The 17,031-nt window shown below is 42.3% G+C and overlaps 1 protein-coding gene and 1 pseudogene across 1 annotated transcript; both read left to right on the top strand.

Annotated features, from left to right (window-relative positions):
• The first annotated feature begins 7,451 nt into the window (after positions 1-7,451).
• On the top strand, positions 7,452-8,717 carry LOC109758901 (protein LURP-one-related 11-like). The gene has a single exon (XM_020317760.4). It carries the CDS (start codon positions 7,484-7,486, stop codon positions 8,084-8,086), a length of 603 nt encoding a protein of 200 aa, XP_020173349.1. The 5' UTR covers positions 7,452-7,483; the 3' UTR covers positions 8,087-8,717.
• A 3,891-nt stretch (positions 8,718-12,608) lies between these two features.
• LOC109758894 (protein LURP-one-related 11-like) lies at positions 12,609-13,336 on the top strand (annotated as a pseudogene).
• The last annotated feature ends 3,695 nt before the right edge of the window (positions 13,337-17,031 follow it).

Here is a 17,031-nt window from a genome sequence, read left to right as displayed (position 1 = left end):
CGACAGGTCCGAACGACTCCTCCTGTACGCAATCCTCGTTTTTCCTGATTTTTTCTCCCCATCCCTTTTTTCTCTCACACAACGGTTCTCTTCTCTGTCACCTTCTACCAACTGAGCTAGGTAAGTTTCTATGTAAACAATAGGAAAGACCACCTTTTAAGGGCTGAGTTTCTACTCTTAGGTGCAAATGCACCAGACGAACAGTAAAATTCAAATCTATACAACTTTTTTGCTCCCATGTCATTCGAACCGTGGATGATGTAGTAGTTTTTTGAGGGAATGGATGACGTAATAGTTAATTTAACTAAGCCATCTCACTGATGTCTTCTTTTTCTGAAGAAATAAAAGGCAACATGCTTTTCATATCTACATAACCCATCGTTTTTTATTAAACGTGCTCGGTAAATTCTATGTAAATCGCATGATCGTTTAAGCAGTGGCCTGATAACTTAGGTACAAATACCACGAAAACTCTGACCAAGTGAAAAAATTATTGAAAAACACACCCGGTAAATTCTGTGTAAATAACATGATAGCATACGCCTCCGCATCTGATAACTTACATACAAATACCATGGTAACATCAACAAGGCGATTTTTGTTGTTGTTCAAAATATACAGCCGGTAACTTCTTCTGTAAATAGCATGATCATTTAAGTACTCTAGACCTGATAACTTAGGTATAAACTCGAGGTAACTTCAACCAGGTGACAAAATTGTTGAAAACATACACCTCAACAAGGTGATTTTTTGTTGTTGAAAACATACCCCGCTAAATTATTTTGTAAATAGCATGACCATTTAAGCAATGCAGACCTGATAAGTTAGGTACAAACACCGCGGTAACTTTGATCAGGTGAAAAAAATTGTTGAAAACATACAACCGATAGCTTCTATGTAAATAGCATCACAATATACGCATCCACACCTGATAACTTGCATAAAAATACCACAGTAACCTCAACAAGGTTATTTATGTTGTTTTTGAAAACATACCCCTGGTAAATTCTTTTATAAATAGCATGATCATTTAAGCACTATAGACCTGATAACTTAAGTATAAACACCGTGGTAATTTGATCAGGTGAAAAAATTGTTGAAAACATACAACCGATAACTTCTATGTAAATAGCATGATAATATAAGGATCCACACCTGATAACTTACATATAAACACCGTGGTAACCTCGACTAGTCATTTTTTTGTTGATGAAAACATACCCCGGCAACTTCTGTGTAATAAATAGCATGATTATTTAAGCATTGTAGACATGATAGTTTAGGTACAAACATCACGGTAACTTCGACCACGTGAAAACATACACCTGATAAATTTTGTGAAAATAGCATGATAATATACACACCCATGCCTGATAACTTACACACAAACACTGCGGTAACCTCGACTAGACGGTTTTTTGTTGTAGACAACATATCCCTCGTAACTTATGTGTAAATAGTATGGTAATATACGCACCGCAGATCTGTTAACATAAGTACAAACATCACTGTAACTTTTGACCAGGGGAGAAAAGTTGAAAAATATACCCCATTATTTCTGTATATATAATATGATAATACAAGCACAACAGAGCTGATAACTCATGTACCAACACCGCAATAACTTCTGAACAGGGGAGAAATTTGTTGAAATAGCCCCCATCACTTCTACATAAATAGCACGATAATATAGGCATAACAGATCTGATAATTTACTTAGCCCGGGCCTGATAACTTTTTGACAAAAAAAGGTCCATGGAACATATCAACATGGGATCTAGTTTCGATGGCCTCGCCACGACGGATTTTTTATGTGAAAACTAATTTTTGGTCGGGCTGACAGTTTGAGCTACAAAATATTTTGAATTTTCAAAATAGAAGAATGTAAGATAAGATTGGCCTTTTTGTCCTCTGATGCTTGTATGCATGATGCATGCATGTGCACGTAGGGAGATGATTGTAAGAACATTCTTCGTATCAGATAATTTATATGTGAACAACATGGTAACTTAAGAACCAGATAACTTTTTTTAAAAGTAATATCATCGGAACATACCAACATGGAATCTAGCTTCGAAGGTCTCGTCGCGACAATTTTTTATGTGTTTTTTTTTTCAATCAGAGCGATGGCTTGAGCTACAAAACATTTTGAATTTGAAGATTAAAGAGACTATTTGTTGATGTAAGCAATTTTGTTCTATATGCATGGTTTCATACGATTGACTAGTGCAAATTCACGTCACACATGAAGTGAAGCTGCGTTCGGATCTGTTGCTAAATTCCGAACGATCGGAAGTTAGCACGGTCGTATAGTTTATATTGAAATGTTTAAAAGGTCTTATATTTAGAAACCAAGGGAGTATTGGAATGGGAATGGAACCCATCAGCAGAGCCAATGAAACTCGTTGACTAGATCATTCGCCTTTTTTATGAACACGAGATGACCGACACCTCGAAGCGTGGACGTGAACAGCAGCGCCGTTTCTTTCGCCATTAAAAAGAAGTTTCTTTGGGAATTTACCTCACAAAGAGAAAGATTTTTTTAAATGCGCATTTTTTTTGCGGGAAAAAGAATTGTATTACTCAATGATCAAGTTCTTACAATCATCATGGACAATCCTCAACACTTCCTCCGGGCCCGATCCAACCCAAGTAATAGTTCGGCCCTCAGTTCTAGCGAAACTAGCAAGTTTATCACTAGCTTTATTTTGACTACGAGGTACATGAGTAATACAAAACTTTCTAAGACTCAACAGGTGCTTGATCTCACCCACCAAAGGGGCGTGTACTGAGCGTTCCATCTCACAAGAAATCATAGACACAGCATTGCTCGAATCCATCTCAACTTCAATTGGTAGGTCCGATCGCTGAATTGCAAAGGACAATCCTTCCATGCATGCACATAGCTCTGCTTCCAATGCATCTCTACAAGAAAACAAGGTTCTGCATGATGAGAAAATGATCGCCCCAGCGCTATCCCGCAGGATCATCCCGGCTCCAGTTCCATCTGATTCAGCAAAGGACCCATCTGTGTTTAGTTTGACCCAGCCCCGCTTGGGAGGCTTCCACGGTGTATCTTGTACCGGATGCTTCACCTGTTGCTCTGCACTACCAAAGATTATGCTTGCTTTTTTAAATGCGCATTTATTCTACGAGTCGTATGTACACGTGGAGCAGGCTGGACTTTATTTTTTTTTTTTGATTGAGAATACATACACGCCGCGTGTTTGCGTACATATGGTACACTGTGTGATGTACACATCACGATTTAGGCTCCAAACATCAATGTCTGCGGGGACCCTAGCTAATCCTTGGTTAAAGAGAAAGACCCTGAGAGAATTAGTACCACTTGATGTACGGACTCCCCTAGTTCATTCCTATGTCTTTATTTGACCAAAATGTTTTGGTATAGTTTTGTTAATAAGGATGGCAACTGTTTGTGCTTCATTCTCGTATATGGCTGGAAACAACCCCCCCCCCCCCCCCCCACAACACACACACCCTTAGTTTTATTGTTTTCGTATTCATTGTGCCAATAAACCGTACATCTATATTGTCAATCATTTTACCAAATAAAAGCATTTTATTACTTTGTATAACAATAATATTCATGATTTGAAGCATGTACACAAAATAAAAAACTGGGACGGAAAAGAATATTGAAAATTGAATAGCGTGCGAAATTTGTTACTTTTGCACATGACACACATGCTTTATTTTAAAAAAGGAATGAGATTAAACTCTCGGGCTATGTATTGATCGACGCATACAACCCTAGGATGCACATGTTTGAATTAGGATATGAAATATAATTAGGATCGGTGACTACGCGTATGTATAGTTTCATTTTTATCAAATACAAATCTTTTGGAAAAAACCTTTCGGTAGCATGTGTCTATGTACCTTTTTTCCCGGTTAGTACTTTAATTCCGTCATTCGGATGTCACTCACAATCTCGTTTACATTTTGTAACTTTCATACAAACCAATTGGGCCCGGAGCTATCTGCTTTGACTCATTTTTCGCCCTCTGGAAGTCGTGTTAATATATATGGGTGTAATACTAGTTAGAGAAAATATTTAAGGGGCCATCAATATAAAGATTGTTAAGCATTTGACTTTTGTGTAACATTATTTGCTTACACAAGTATACACTTCTTTTAATGTGCGAGGAACACCGATAATACAAAATCTATTTGTTGTGCTATTTCCTGGGAAAATAATAAATAACTATAGTGTTGAAGGCGCCACTAATAACGATTCGATCGGGACATCTGGATTCTTGCAAGTGCGAAAAAATAATTCTTAATCAGATGGCTATCTAAAATTAACTAAGAAAATAGCTATATTTCTTAGTCAAGTGACTCATTTCTCAAGTGAACCTAGGCAAGCGCATCACCCATGTGGTAATTTAGAATACACTGAACAAGTTACGATATAGCTAAACAAACACTCACCCCTTTGGTTCTTAGTTGGCAAATAAAATATACTCTACTCTCATATTTAGAAAGCACTGCATGCAGTATGTTTCTCATTTATAGTTTTATACATGCGTGGAGAATTATGGAAACAGGTCTAGCCAGCTGCTAGCAACGTGCTTGTGAACTATAATACGTGTTAGATATGTGTGTCAACGATGAGTTCTTTTTAGGGATACATTAGGCGTGCAAGCAGTGTTCAAAGTGGTGATTCGACTAAACTATATGCGTTTAAGTACCTGGCTAACCTGCAGGGATCAGAATCAGATACTTTGCATGCTCCGTCCCTCCCTTTGTTTGTCTTTTGTAAAGTGATGATGCTACACAAGTACATACATTGATTGTACACTCTGAACACGTGTATCTTGCCGATCGAGCATCTATAAGCATATGGTGCTCTTTCATCTGCACGTTCTTGTTGAGGTGAGAATCTGTTCAAACGTGAGCAGTGCTGCATTCGATACGCTACAGTTGAGACTTCTCCGCGTCTTGTTCCAGAGATCAGCTGCTCGACACTTCACTATATTCTTTTTCCAACCTAAGTCCAAAAGAAGAATACATTAAACAATTCTATATAGAAGCTTCACGTCTTTTCTTCCAAGAGAATATGAACACCTTCACACGGTATGCAGTACTAGTATATCACAAATTAAGTTTTAATTATTTTTCATGATTGAATGACAGCTTCCCTGAAACCGGGACAAATAAGAATCTTATAGACAAAATTGGCTCAAGAGACAACACCCCCCCCCCCCCCCCCCCCTATGGTTAAGCATAATTTCCTTGGAATTTTCTCTACTGAGTGCTAGCTGAACGAGCAAAGTATTTAAATCTACTAGTTTGTTTCAAACCAATTTCGTGTTTTAGTTGGGCATGTTTCATCCTAAACTGTTAACAACAAAAATTGTTTGCACGAAATTCGTACTCTGCAGGCAAGCAACTGAAGGGTCCGAAGCACAATGCTTTTTGATGATAAACGTGCGCTCTCCGTGGACGTCACTACCGTCATAGACTTGTGCTAGAACTATTCTGATCCAATCGATGAGGTGCCATTTTTTTTTATTTCCATATCAGAGTAAGCGCATCAATTCGGTCAGCAAGCTCACCTTCTCAAGATTCTCTCTCTTTCTCTCTCTCTCTCTCTCTCTCTCTCTCTCTCTCTCTCTCTCTTCACATACGTACGCACGGTGTGCTATCTCCAACTAATTTGCTCTGTGATTAACAAATGAAAATGATATTCAGAAGTCTCCCGTCCAAATGATATAGTTTATGCTCCATTATTAGCAGAGTTGCTGGTCTGCACAAGGCTCCCGATTCCGTGGCATGCCCTTGCTTTGTTTAAGGCTGGTCACAATGGGCAGGAACATAAGCTAATAACCTACACACTTTTCTAAACTATGTTAGTACCTTCATAGTGGGTAGGAACATGTATGTAGTGTCATGCAACGATGTATTTATTAGATCATAGACTCATTGTTTCTTGGAGTGTGTGATGTTCCGGTAACTTAGCTAGTTACCACAAGCAGCTCTCTCTTCATTAAATATGTGCCACATAAGCAAAGTTGCATTGGAGTGTGTGATGTTACTCCTAAGTTCCTGCCCATTGTGACCAGCCTAACACCGCATCTCGTTGCTCTTCTGCGTTGGGCTAATCAACCATATAAATATATTCATCACTGCATGTAAAGGCATCCACATCCATTTTAATTAGGTCATCAGCACAAACCGCCATTAGCATGCAGGAAACAAACTCATGCGCACTAATCTAGTTAGATCATGGAAAACTATGAATGGAGCCTATTTTTTCTGTTACCCTGTCAATTGCCATGTGTGGATAATTGTTGTTGTAAAACAATTAGTTAATGATGTGGGTCACGGCCCTAGCTGCATGCGTGGAGTGATATCAGAGAAAACGAAAGGTAACAAACACGAGAACGGGAGTTAGATCAATCTTTAGCTAAACCTTTTAGCTAGCAGCTTAATTAGGTGCAACGCAACAAGGAGTACCTATCATTGGCTTATTGTGCATACGTACGTTCGGGCGTGCTTTACAGATAAAAAAGAGATGCCCACCGAATAGAAGAATCCATATGACGCTTCCATCATCGAGGTTGAGATCCAAGTAATCACACATGCTACACATTGCGGGTTGCACATTGGACCAAAGTTTCAGCTTCATGCGTTGGAATGGAGGAAAGCGGGACGGTTCATGTATTGATCACACCGGTCTTTCCTCTTCACACCCATTTGCAAATTAAATGTGACGGTGCATTGACTGAGTGAGTTGTGTGTGTTTTTCCTGGTATATATATTTAGCTCAAGTTTGAACTAAATACCAGGGAGCACCCAAATTTTACACCTAGGCCTTCTTGGATTGCTTCTAATTTATACCCAATCCAAGTATACCCTAATCCTACAGTGTTTTCTTTTACCTCCAAACTATGCTTATGGTATGTAGCAGTAGTAACATTTCTATTCTTACTTACTCCCTTCGTAGTGGTCCAAAACGTCTTATATTAGTTTAAAGAGAAGTACTTTGGAAACTATAGCATATGTGCGGGTGAAGAAGCCACACTTTGGACTGTTTTGCCGCATGTACAAGCATACTTTCACATGCACTTAGCTAATGATGTCTGCCGGGCAATGCAATGGGGGAGAAATATTAGGCAGTATTTCTGAAAGTTTCGTAAACCTCTACCCCTATGCGGCATTGTCCTTTTAATGCTAAAAATTATAGTCCAAACAAACAAGCAAACACCAGGTAAACGTGGCGCCAACTGCATACTGACTAGTGCATTGCTAGGTCGAGCTTAAACAACTTCGGTGCAGCACTGTTCTATCCTTACGAGTGACGCGTACAGCGCCATAAACTAATTCAGATACCGCCCTGGACAGTTAACAGAGTAGAAGCACGCACCTACACATATAAATAGGCCGAAGCAGCCACTGGCGCCCACCATCCCCATCATCTCATCGCGACACTAAAGCAGAGCAATCTCTCTGGTCAATGGCCAAGATCCAGCCTCTCGCTGCCGCCGCCTCGCTGTGTTCCTCCGATGATCACCGGAGCCAGCAGGGCAGGCAGCTGGCGTACACGGTGTGGATGAAGTCGCTCGTGTTCAACGGCAACGGCTGCACGGTGTACGACCCCGACGGCGCCGTCGCCTTCCGCGTCGACAACTACGGCTGCAGGGGCGGCCGCGAGGTCTTCTTCATGGACCGTCAGGGGAACGCACTCATCAGGATCAGACGCAAGGGCTTCGGCATGTTCAGAAGGTGGGAGGTCTGTCGCTGCGCCCACAACGGCGGCCAGGAAGAGGAGGCCACGCCGTGGTTCACCGTGCGGCGGGCCGAGAAGGGCGGGGCCACCATGGCGATGCACGGCGGCGCCGGGACGTGCTACACGATCGACGGGTGCTCTGCCCGCAAGTCGGAGTACAGAGTACGTGGCGTGGATGGCGCGGTGGTGGCGGAGGTCGCACGGAAGCAGACGGCGGCGGGGGTGGTGCTCGGGGAGGACGTGCTGACGCTGAAGGTGGCGCCGGAGGTGGATCACCTGCTCTTCCTGGGTTTGGTCGTCGTGCGTGGCCTCATCAACCGCTCCTTGTGATGGATGGATGAAATGGCAATCCTCTTCTTCTCTTGCTAGGAACGTAGTACATGATGAGAGACCTGTAGGCGGTTCATGTGACAGCTTTTTTTCAGACAAACAATTTAGGAAGTTTTTGCCCGAACTGAAGACATTGTGACTCTTTTTGGTGCAATGTTTTTACGCTTTCTCAAAGGGTTTTCAATACCAAAATCTTAACACAAAGAATTTATACAAGGTTGTTCACTGATTGTATAAATATTGAGATTTTTGGTGAAACTTGGGAAAAAGATAGAAGAACTATCGACAAAGTTTGAGAGGCAGGGTACGTGAGGAGAGAGAGAAGCGTGAGAGACTGAGGCAAAAAAAAGATACGTGAGAGAGATATATAGCATAATTGGTTTGCTACCAACATTTGGCATTGCCAATATTTGGCAAGCTAACATTTGGCAAAATCAGAAGTTGCCAACATTTGGCAACTTCTTCTGAGATTGGCAATGAAAATTGGCAAGCAACCAATCTCTAGTCAATATTTGGCAGTTGCCAAAATTTGGCATGCCAAATTTTGGCATCAAACCAATTATGCTCTACATACATGAGAAGTTGAGGCGTGAGAGATTTTAAAACAAAAAAAAAAGTATGAAGACTCGTGTTCGTATCCATGGAAAAGAAACTATCATAACGAATAGAAACAAAGAAGACACCCATGCTCGGTATGCCTACAGAACCACCTGATCACATCGCAGGTCATGCGGGGTCAATGGGGTCGCCAACCCTGTTTACAGAACATACTGTGATGGGCTGGTTTCTTTCATTGCTCCGTCATTGAATTTTACAAAGATTAAAAATTCAATCTTGTTTTTTTGCGAAACAAAAATTCAAAATTGTTGCATGAGTAGTATTCTTACGAGGGTTAAGATGGAGACATATCCCGTATAGAGAAAAGTAACCTGTTGGTGTGGTGTCGTCGGATCAATGAAGAAAAGGGACATGGACAAGATGTTGATATTTGTCACAATAACATAGAAACATGAGATGGAGATATCAAAGATTTTAATATTTCTGTTTTCCCGTTATAAAGCACGAGCTCTTTTATACATTAGGAAGATGGATAAATGAGGCATGTTTTTGAAGTTCAGCATCCAATCAAAGCATCACAAAAGCTGAACAATATAGTTTTCGAAGGGATGAAGAATCCATTTTTAATATCTTGGTAGAGGGATTAATGAGTCTGACTGGATAACTTCGAACTAACTACTATATTTTCAAAATAATTGCCATTTAGAAATGGATGATTTGAACATGCGAGGATCTTGAGCCAAGCATATCGGGTTTGAGTTTTGTGACATCCTCCTGTTGCAACGCACGGGCATTTTTGCTAGTAGTGTATCACATACGTATGCACGGTTCTTGTATGCTATCTCCAAATGATTAACAAATGATCTTCAGAAGTCTCCAGTCCGAATGATATAGTTTATGCTCCATTATCAGGAGAGTTGCTGATCTGCACAAGGCTCCCGATTTAATGGCATGCCGTTGCTTTTGATTAACACTACATCTCCGGCCAACTTTTTTCGTTGTTCTTCTCAGTTGGGCTAATCAACCAATAAATATATTCAGCACCATGCATGCGTGGCATCCATATGCCTTTTATTATGTCATCATAACAAACGCCGCTAGCATGCAGGAAATGAACTCGTGCGCACTAATCTAGTTAGATCATGGCAAACTATGAATGAAGCTTATTTTTCTGTTACTCTGTCAATTGCCATGTGTGGATAACTGTTGTTGTAAAACAATTAGTTCATGATGTGGGTCGCGGCCCTAGCTGCGTGGAGTGACACCGGAGAAAATGACAGGGAACAAACACAAGAACGGGGATTAGGTCGATCTTTAGCTAAACCTAGCTAGCTTTTTAAGCTAGCAGCTTAATTAGGTGCAACGCTACAACGAGTAGCTATCATCATCTCGTTGTGCGTACGTACGATTGCCGGACCCGCTTTATAGATTAGATGCTCACCAAATAGAAGAATCCATATTGTAGGACACTTCCATCATCGACGTTGAGGTCCAAGTAATTAATCGCACATGGGTTCCGGCTTGGATATTGGATCAAAGTTTGAGCTGCATGTGTTGGAACGGAGGAAAGCGAGACGGTTCATGTGTTGTACGTTGCAGAGCGTTCAGTGCCAAGTTGCATGTATCGATCACACCAGTCCTCTTTTTTCGCATGCATTTGCAAATTAAATGTGATGTTGCTTAGACTGAGTGGATTTTTGTGTATGTTTGTTGGGCAACACACACAATTTTACACCTAGGCCTGCTTGGATTGCTTGCTATTTAGACCTAGTCCAAGAAGACCCCAATCATACCGGGTTTTTTTCCTCCAAACATATGCATGTGGTAAGTAGGACAGTAGGAGTAGTAACATTTCTATTCTTATAAACTTTGGAAGCTATAACATGTGTGCTAGTGAAGAAGCCGCCTCGGCCATCCCTTTAGGCCCCGCCGCGGTAGTGTATAACTCTGGCGATCCCCTGCACCCCACCCCTAATCTTTACCTACTAATTAATAAAATAAATAGTGTTTCTGGTCGTCCGTCATTAAAACTGCCCCTGAAGTTGTAAATAATTACCCACCATGTCATTGGTAAGTGAAAAAAACGGTTCGGTTTGCCCTTTCTACAATCCGCGACAGAGGACGGTTATTAAAATTAAGCCCCTCCAATATACAACTTGCGGGTGGGTGGCGTAGGGGTGTGAGCCTCACCTCTCGACCTGGGAGACCAAGTTCGAATCCCCTTTCTCTCTTTTCTTCTTTTTCTCTCCTCATTACTTAGCAGATGGGCTTTTTCTCTCCTCATTAATGTTGGTAGGCGTAGGATATTACTACTCGCCCCAGCGTCACTTAGCAGATGGGCTGCACAATGTACCAGTTACTCTATTTTTATTCTTTCTATTTTTGGACATATTCAAATATTTCAAAAAAATAATCATAACTTTCAAACCCTAACTCCAAATCTAACATGTTATATATAGAAATCCCTTAAAAAGATGTGTAGATTTCAAATATGGTATTATATATTAATCACTTTCAATGTCAAAAAAACTCTTAACTTTCAAACCCTAACTCCAAATCTAACATGTTATATATCGAAATCCCCTTAAAAAGATGTGTAGATTTCAAATATGCTATTATATTAATCATCATTCCTAAAATTCCATTTAGGATGCAACCTTTATTAATATCTTGTATTTTGAAAATCCCATCTTAACGTTGATATTTCTGTTGTCTAATAAATTGGAAACATGTTGAGTACATTTCACAAATAATACAACCTTATGAACTTTGCGCGACACCACTTATCATGTTGTTTCTCGTGTGGCATTGTGAAAGATTTGAAGGGATTCACCGATGCTGTCAGGTGTGTGTATGAGGGATGATTTTTTTTTTCTGTTGCAACACACGGGGAATAGTGCCTTTCCATGGGATCTGAAGCATGCATGGTTAAAAAAGAAATTCCGAATCATACACCTGATTTCATGAAAATTATTGTGACCTCTTCAAATAGAAAATTCATTTTAGTGTGGTATGTGCAAATCCGTTTATTATGTTTCCTTCTATATGAAAGAGAATTGAGTTGTACTTTAGACTTTATAGGTCTCCGTGCATGTAAGTTTAGAAGAAATTTGGTAACGAAAATCAGTAATGGGCATCTGGTAACTTACCAATTAAACCTTAATTTCTTATATATGTACATACATGTACGATCCTCATGATTTAGGCTCTCAATGATAAATCAAATGATGAAGGTAATGACTCCTTATACTGCAAATTAACTAGGAAGGTAATTTAGATATTTAAATTAATCAATTCTTTCATGATTGAAGTGTAGCATCTCATACATGCATTTTAAGACCATTGGTAAAATATATATTACATGGCTGATGCAACAGAATGTTGTCTTGGGTCATTGGGCCAGGGAAGTGTGTTTTGATTCTACCGGTGCAACGCACGGGCATATTTGCTAGTATAGATAATGGGGTTTTGGCTTCCCTTTAATTAAGATAGATAATGAGGCTATGATTTCCTCCTAAGATAGATAGTGGGGCTGGTTCTTCTCCATGGAGGTCGGACCTCCACATCTCGTGTGCTTGGGAAGAAAAAAAATGCCTGAGGCAACAAAAAATTCCAGGTACATAAGAAATAGCAAAACCTTACATAGAAATATTAGGCAGTATTTCAGAAAGTTTCACTAACCTCTATCGCTATGAGTATTGCCATGTCATCTAAAAAGTTTTAGCCCAAACAAACAACACACTTTTTAAACGTGGCGGCAACTGCATGCTGACCAGTGCAGTGCAGATGGAGCATAAACAACTTCGGTGTAGCACTATTCTATCCTAACCAGTGACGCGTACAGCGCCATAAACTAATGCTTCAGACACCCTCCCATAGTTAACAGAGTAGAAGCACCTATAAATAGACCAAACCAGCCACTGACGCCCACCATCCTAACCATCTTAGCTCATCTCATCTCAACGTTAAAGTAGACCAATCTCTCTCGTCCATGGCCAAGATCCAGCCCCTCGCTGCCGCGGCCTCACCGTCGTCCTCCGATGATCAACGGAGCCAGCAGGCGTACACGGTGTGGATGAAGTCGCTGGTCTTCAATGGCAACGGCTGCACGGTGTACGGCCCCGACGGCGCCATCGTCTTCCGCGTCGACTACTACGGCTGCAGGGGTGGCCGCGAGGTCTTCTTCATGGACCGTCAGGGGAACGCCCTCATCAGGATCAGGCGCAAGGGCTTCGGGTTGTTCAGGAGGTGGGACGTCTGCCGGTGCGCCCACAACGGCGGCCAGGAGGAGGAGGCCACGCCGTGGTTCAGCGTGCGGCGGTCCGAGAAGGGCGGAGCCGCCGTGACGATGCACGGCGGCGCGGGGGCGTGCTACACGATCGACGGGTGCTCTGCCGGCAAGTCAGAGTACAGAGTACGCGGCGTGGATGGCACGGTGGTGGCGGAGGTCGCACGGAAGCAGACGCCGGCGGGGGTGGTGCTCGGGGAGGACGTACTGACACTGACGGTGGCGCCGAGGCGGATCACCAGCTCTTCCTGGGTTTGGTCGTCGTGCGTGGCCTCATCAACCGCTCCTTGTGATGGCTGGCTGAAATGGCAATCCTCTTCTTATCTACGCCATCCGTTCCATATTACTCGCGCTGATTTAGTACAACTTTATACATGATGAGAGAACGTGTAGGCGGTTCATGTGACAATTATTTTTCAGACAAACAATTTAGGAAGATTTTGCCCGAACTGAGGACATGGTGACTCTTTTCGGTGTTGGTTTTTACCCTTTCCCGAAGGGTGTTCAATACCATAATCTCAACAAAATGAAATTCGACAAGGTTGTTCACTGATTGTATAAATATTTCGATGTGTTTCTGTTGGAAATATGAGCAATTTATCAAATAATTTTGCTAACGGAAATACTAGATAAAGCATGACTAATATAGCAGAGATAAAGCAAGTCATGCAATCGGACAGAGAGAAGGTAAATAGCATATGCATATATGAACTTGAACGAAACACATCTAGAACAGACACTAGATGAAATTGCATATGCGAAGTAGAACATAACATATGTAGGGCAGAAACTAGAGCAAAGAACTGTGGCAGGACTTCTAGCAAGAACACGTACGGGACAGCAGCAGCAGAAGCACTGGACTTGGGGTCGACATCCTCTCCAGCCATGTCGTCGATGAGGTTGTCGACGTTGGGGAAGAAGTCGTCGTCGGGGAAGTAGTCGTCGGAGTCCGTGATGAAAAAGTCAGTAGTCGCGCGGAGCGCTCCCCAAAAACCTTATCACCCTTCTCCCGTACAGGACTCAAAGTGGTGCGGTTCCGGAGGCCTACTGTCCCGACTCGCGGTGCACGCCGCAAGCCGGGATGAGGAAGACATCAGCAGCTCAGAGATTGGAACCGGTGGCGAGAGGAAGTAGAAGTTCTGGTGCGTCTCTCTGAGAGGAGCGACCTCCCTTTTATAGGCACAAGAGAAGGAGGCCAGAGGCTGCGTCGGGAGCTGAAGGGAATGAGGGAGATGAAACGAACAGGCAGCAGCCGAAGGGTGCAGCGTTCGTATTCAATATCCACTACAGCAAAAACTTTCCAGCTCCCGAAAATTTAGACATCGGCTCAGCTCATTCCCGCAACCCGCGTCGCGTCGCGTCGCGTCGCGTCGCGTCGCGACTAGGCGAGGCGGGCGGCGGAGGAGGAGCGCGCGTGGATGTCCCTCTTGTTCTCATGCTCATACAAGTGGGAAAGAACCTCCCTTATAAGAAGGTCCAGCTCCCACTAAACTAGCAATGTGGGACTAAACTTTAGTAGTATCCCTTGCCTTGCACAAATGGGCTAAGTGGGCCTCTAGGATTTATTTAGGAATTTCTGAAATAGTTATTGGGCTGTCCCAAAATAGACTAAATTCCAGCAATCCCCCACCAGATGCCAGAGGCACACAGAAATTTGCCTTTGGTTCCAAAACACTGTTTTATATACCGGTATTGCAGTGGAGACTGTTAAGTTGAACTTCCACCTAGAACTCTATGCTACACTAGTAAGCAACTTGAACAGTGGACTGGGCCTTGAACTGCAAGTTTTCTGCGAATCTAGCTTCACACAAAGCCTTGACCGATACTAGGCTACTGTGGGTCTTCCCCGCGGGTGGAGCTTATGCGTCATACTCCGAGACCTTTCATGAGTTTACTAGAGAGAACCCTACTCTCATAGATTGCGACGTTTGACAATCAGACTCATATATGTGTGTTCTTCAAAAGATGTTCTGCAGGACAACATCTCTGCTTAAATGAGCCACTTAGAACACATTAAGATATACATCAACCTGCCATGCAGATTTAGGAGAGTATTGCATCTTCATGGAGTGGTATTGTTAATAGTAAGGATACTCTCCTCTCAGTTGATCAACAGCTTGTCTTTCACATCTAATTCACGGGATCTCCGATCACAAAGAATAGGCTACCACTGTGAACAACTCATATTGTGGGTCTCATACCCATCTCCCTCGATGCATTATCTATCACATTACGTGATAGACCCTTAGTAAAAGGATCTGCCAGGTTTTTAGACATTTGGATATAATCCAATGCAATAACTCCGGAGTTTCTCATTTTCCTGACAGACTTTAACCTTCTCTGAACGTGTCTTGATGACTTCATGTTATCCTTTGAGCTGCTCACTTTCGTGATCACAGTTTGATTGTCGCAGTTCATAAGGATACCCGGTACAGGTTTCTCAACAACCGACAAGTCATTCAAGAGCCGACGAAGCCAATCTGCTTCGACCGTAGCTGTATCTAGTGCTGTGAGTTCTGCTTTCATTGTTGACCTCGTTAAGATGGTCTGCTTGCAAGACTTTCAAGAAACAGCGCCACCTCCATGAGTGAATACATATCCGCTCGTGGCCTTTATCTCATGAGCATCTGAGATCCAGTTTGAGTCACTATACCCTTCAAGCACCTTTGGGTGCCCGGTGTAGTGAATTCCATAATTCGCAGTGCCTTTCAAATAACGCAAAACTCTCTCTACAGCTTTCCAATGCACGTCTCCTGGTTTTGAGACAAACCGACTCAGTTTGCTAACAGCAAAAGAGATGTCAGGTCTTGTAGCACTGGCTAAGTACATAAGCGAGCCAATAATCTGAGAATACTTCAATTGATCTCTAGCAATCCTTCGATTCTTTCGAAGCAGCACGCTAGCATCATATGGTGTTGGAGAGGGCTTGTAGTCACTATAGCCAAAGCGACTTAAGATCTTTTCCACATAGTGAGATTGAAGCAATGTAATCCCACCATCATCGTCTCTCAACAACTTGATGTTCAGAATGACATCAGCCACTCCTAAATCCTTCATCTCAAAACAACGAGATAGGAAATCCTTGGCCTCCTTAATAACATTCAGATTTGTTCCGAAAATCAGTATGTCATCAACATACAAGCAAAGGATAACTCCCTCGCCCCCACCATGGGATAGTACACACATTTGTCAGCTTCGTTTACAACAAAGCCTGCAGCTCTTAAAGTTCTTTCAAACTTCTCATGCCACTGTTTGGGTGCTTGCTTGAGTCCATACAAAGACTTCAGCAACTTGCACACTTTTCCTTCCTGGCCATCTAGTACAAACCCATCTGGTTGTTCCATATAAATTTCCTCGTCCAACTCTCCATTTAGGAAAGCAGTCTTAACATTCATTTGATGAACGAGAAGACCATGTGAGGCAGCTAGTGAAAGTAGAACTCGAATAGTGGTCAGTCGAGCCACAGGTGAGTAAGTATCAAAAAAGTCTTCACCTTCCTTTTGGGTATAACCCTTAGCCACGAGCCGAGCCTTGTACTTTTCAATAGTACCATCAGGCCTAAGCTTCTTCTTGAATACCCATTTGCATCCTATAGGTTTGCACCCATAAGGACGATCAGTTATCTCCCAAGTTTCATTCGCCAAAATAGAATCCATCTCGCTACGAACCGCTTCCTTCCAGTAGTCAGCATCTTCAGATGCATAGGCCTCTGAAATAGAACTGGGAGTGTCATCTATGAGATACACAAGAAAATCATCACCAAAGGACTTTGCAGTCCTCTGTCTCTTGCTCCTAGCATGAACTTCATTGTTCTCCTCCACAGGACTTTCAAAGTGTTCCACCGAAATGGCAGGTTCGGTAATTGTAATTGGTTCCTGATTCGATGAACTGGGCATCTCCTGATTAGATGACGTAGTCATATCCTTCATGGGAAAGATATCTTCAAAGAAAGTCGCATCATTCGACTCCATGATCGTACCGACATGCATGTCAGATACCTCATATTTTACAACCAAGAATCTATAACCAATGCTATGAAAAGCACATCTCAGGAAAACACAATCCACGGTCTTTGGTCCAAACTTGCGCTTCTTTGGAA

This window comes from Aegilops tauschii, chromosome 3, assembly GCF_002575655.3.
Source record: "Aegilops tauschii subsp. strangulata cultivar AL8/78 chromosome 3, Aet v6.0, whole genome shotgun sequence".
Taxonomy (NCBI): Eukaryota; Viridiplantae; Streptophyta; class Magnoliopsida; order Poales; family Poaceae; genus Aegilops; species Aegilops tauschii.
This window is presented reverse-complemented; position numbering and strand designations above follow the sequence as displayed.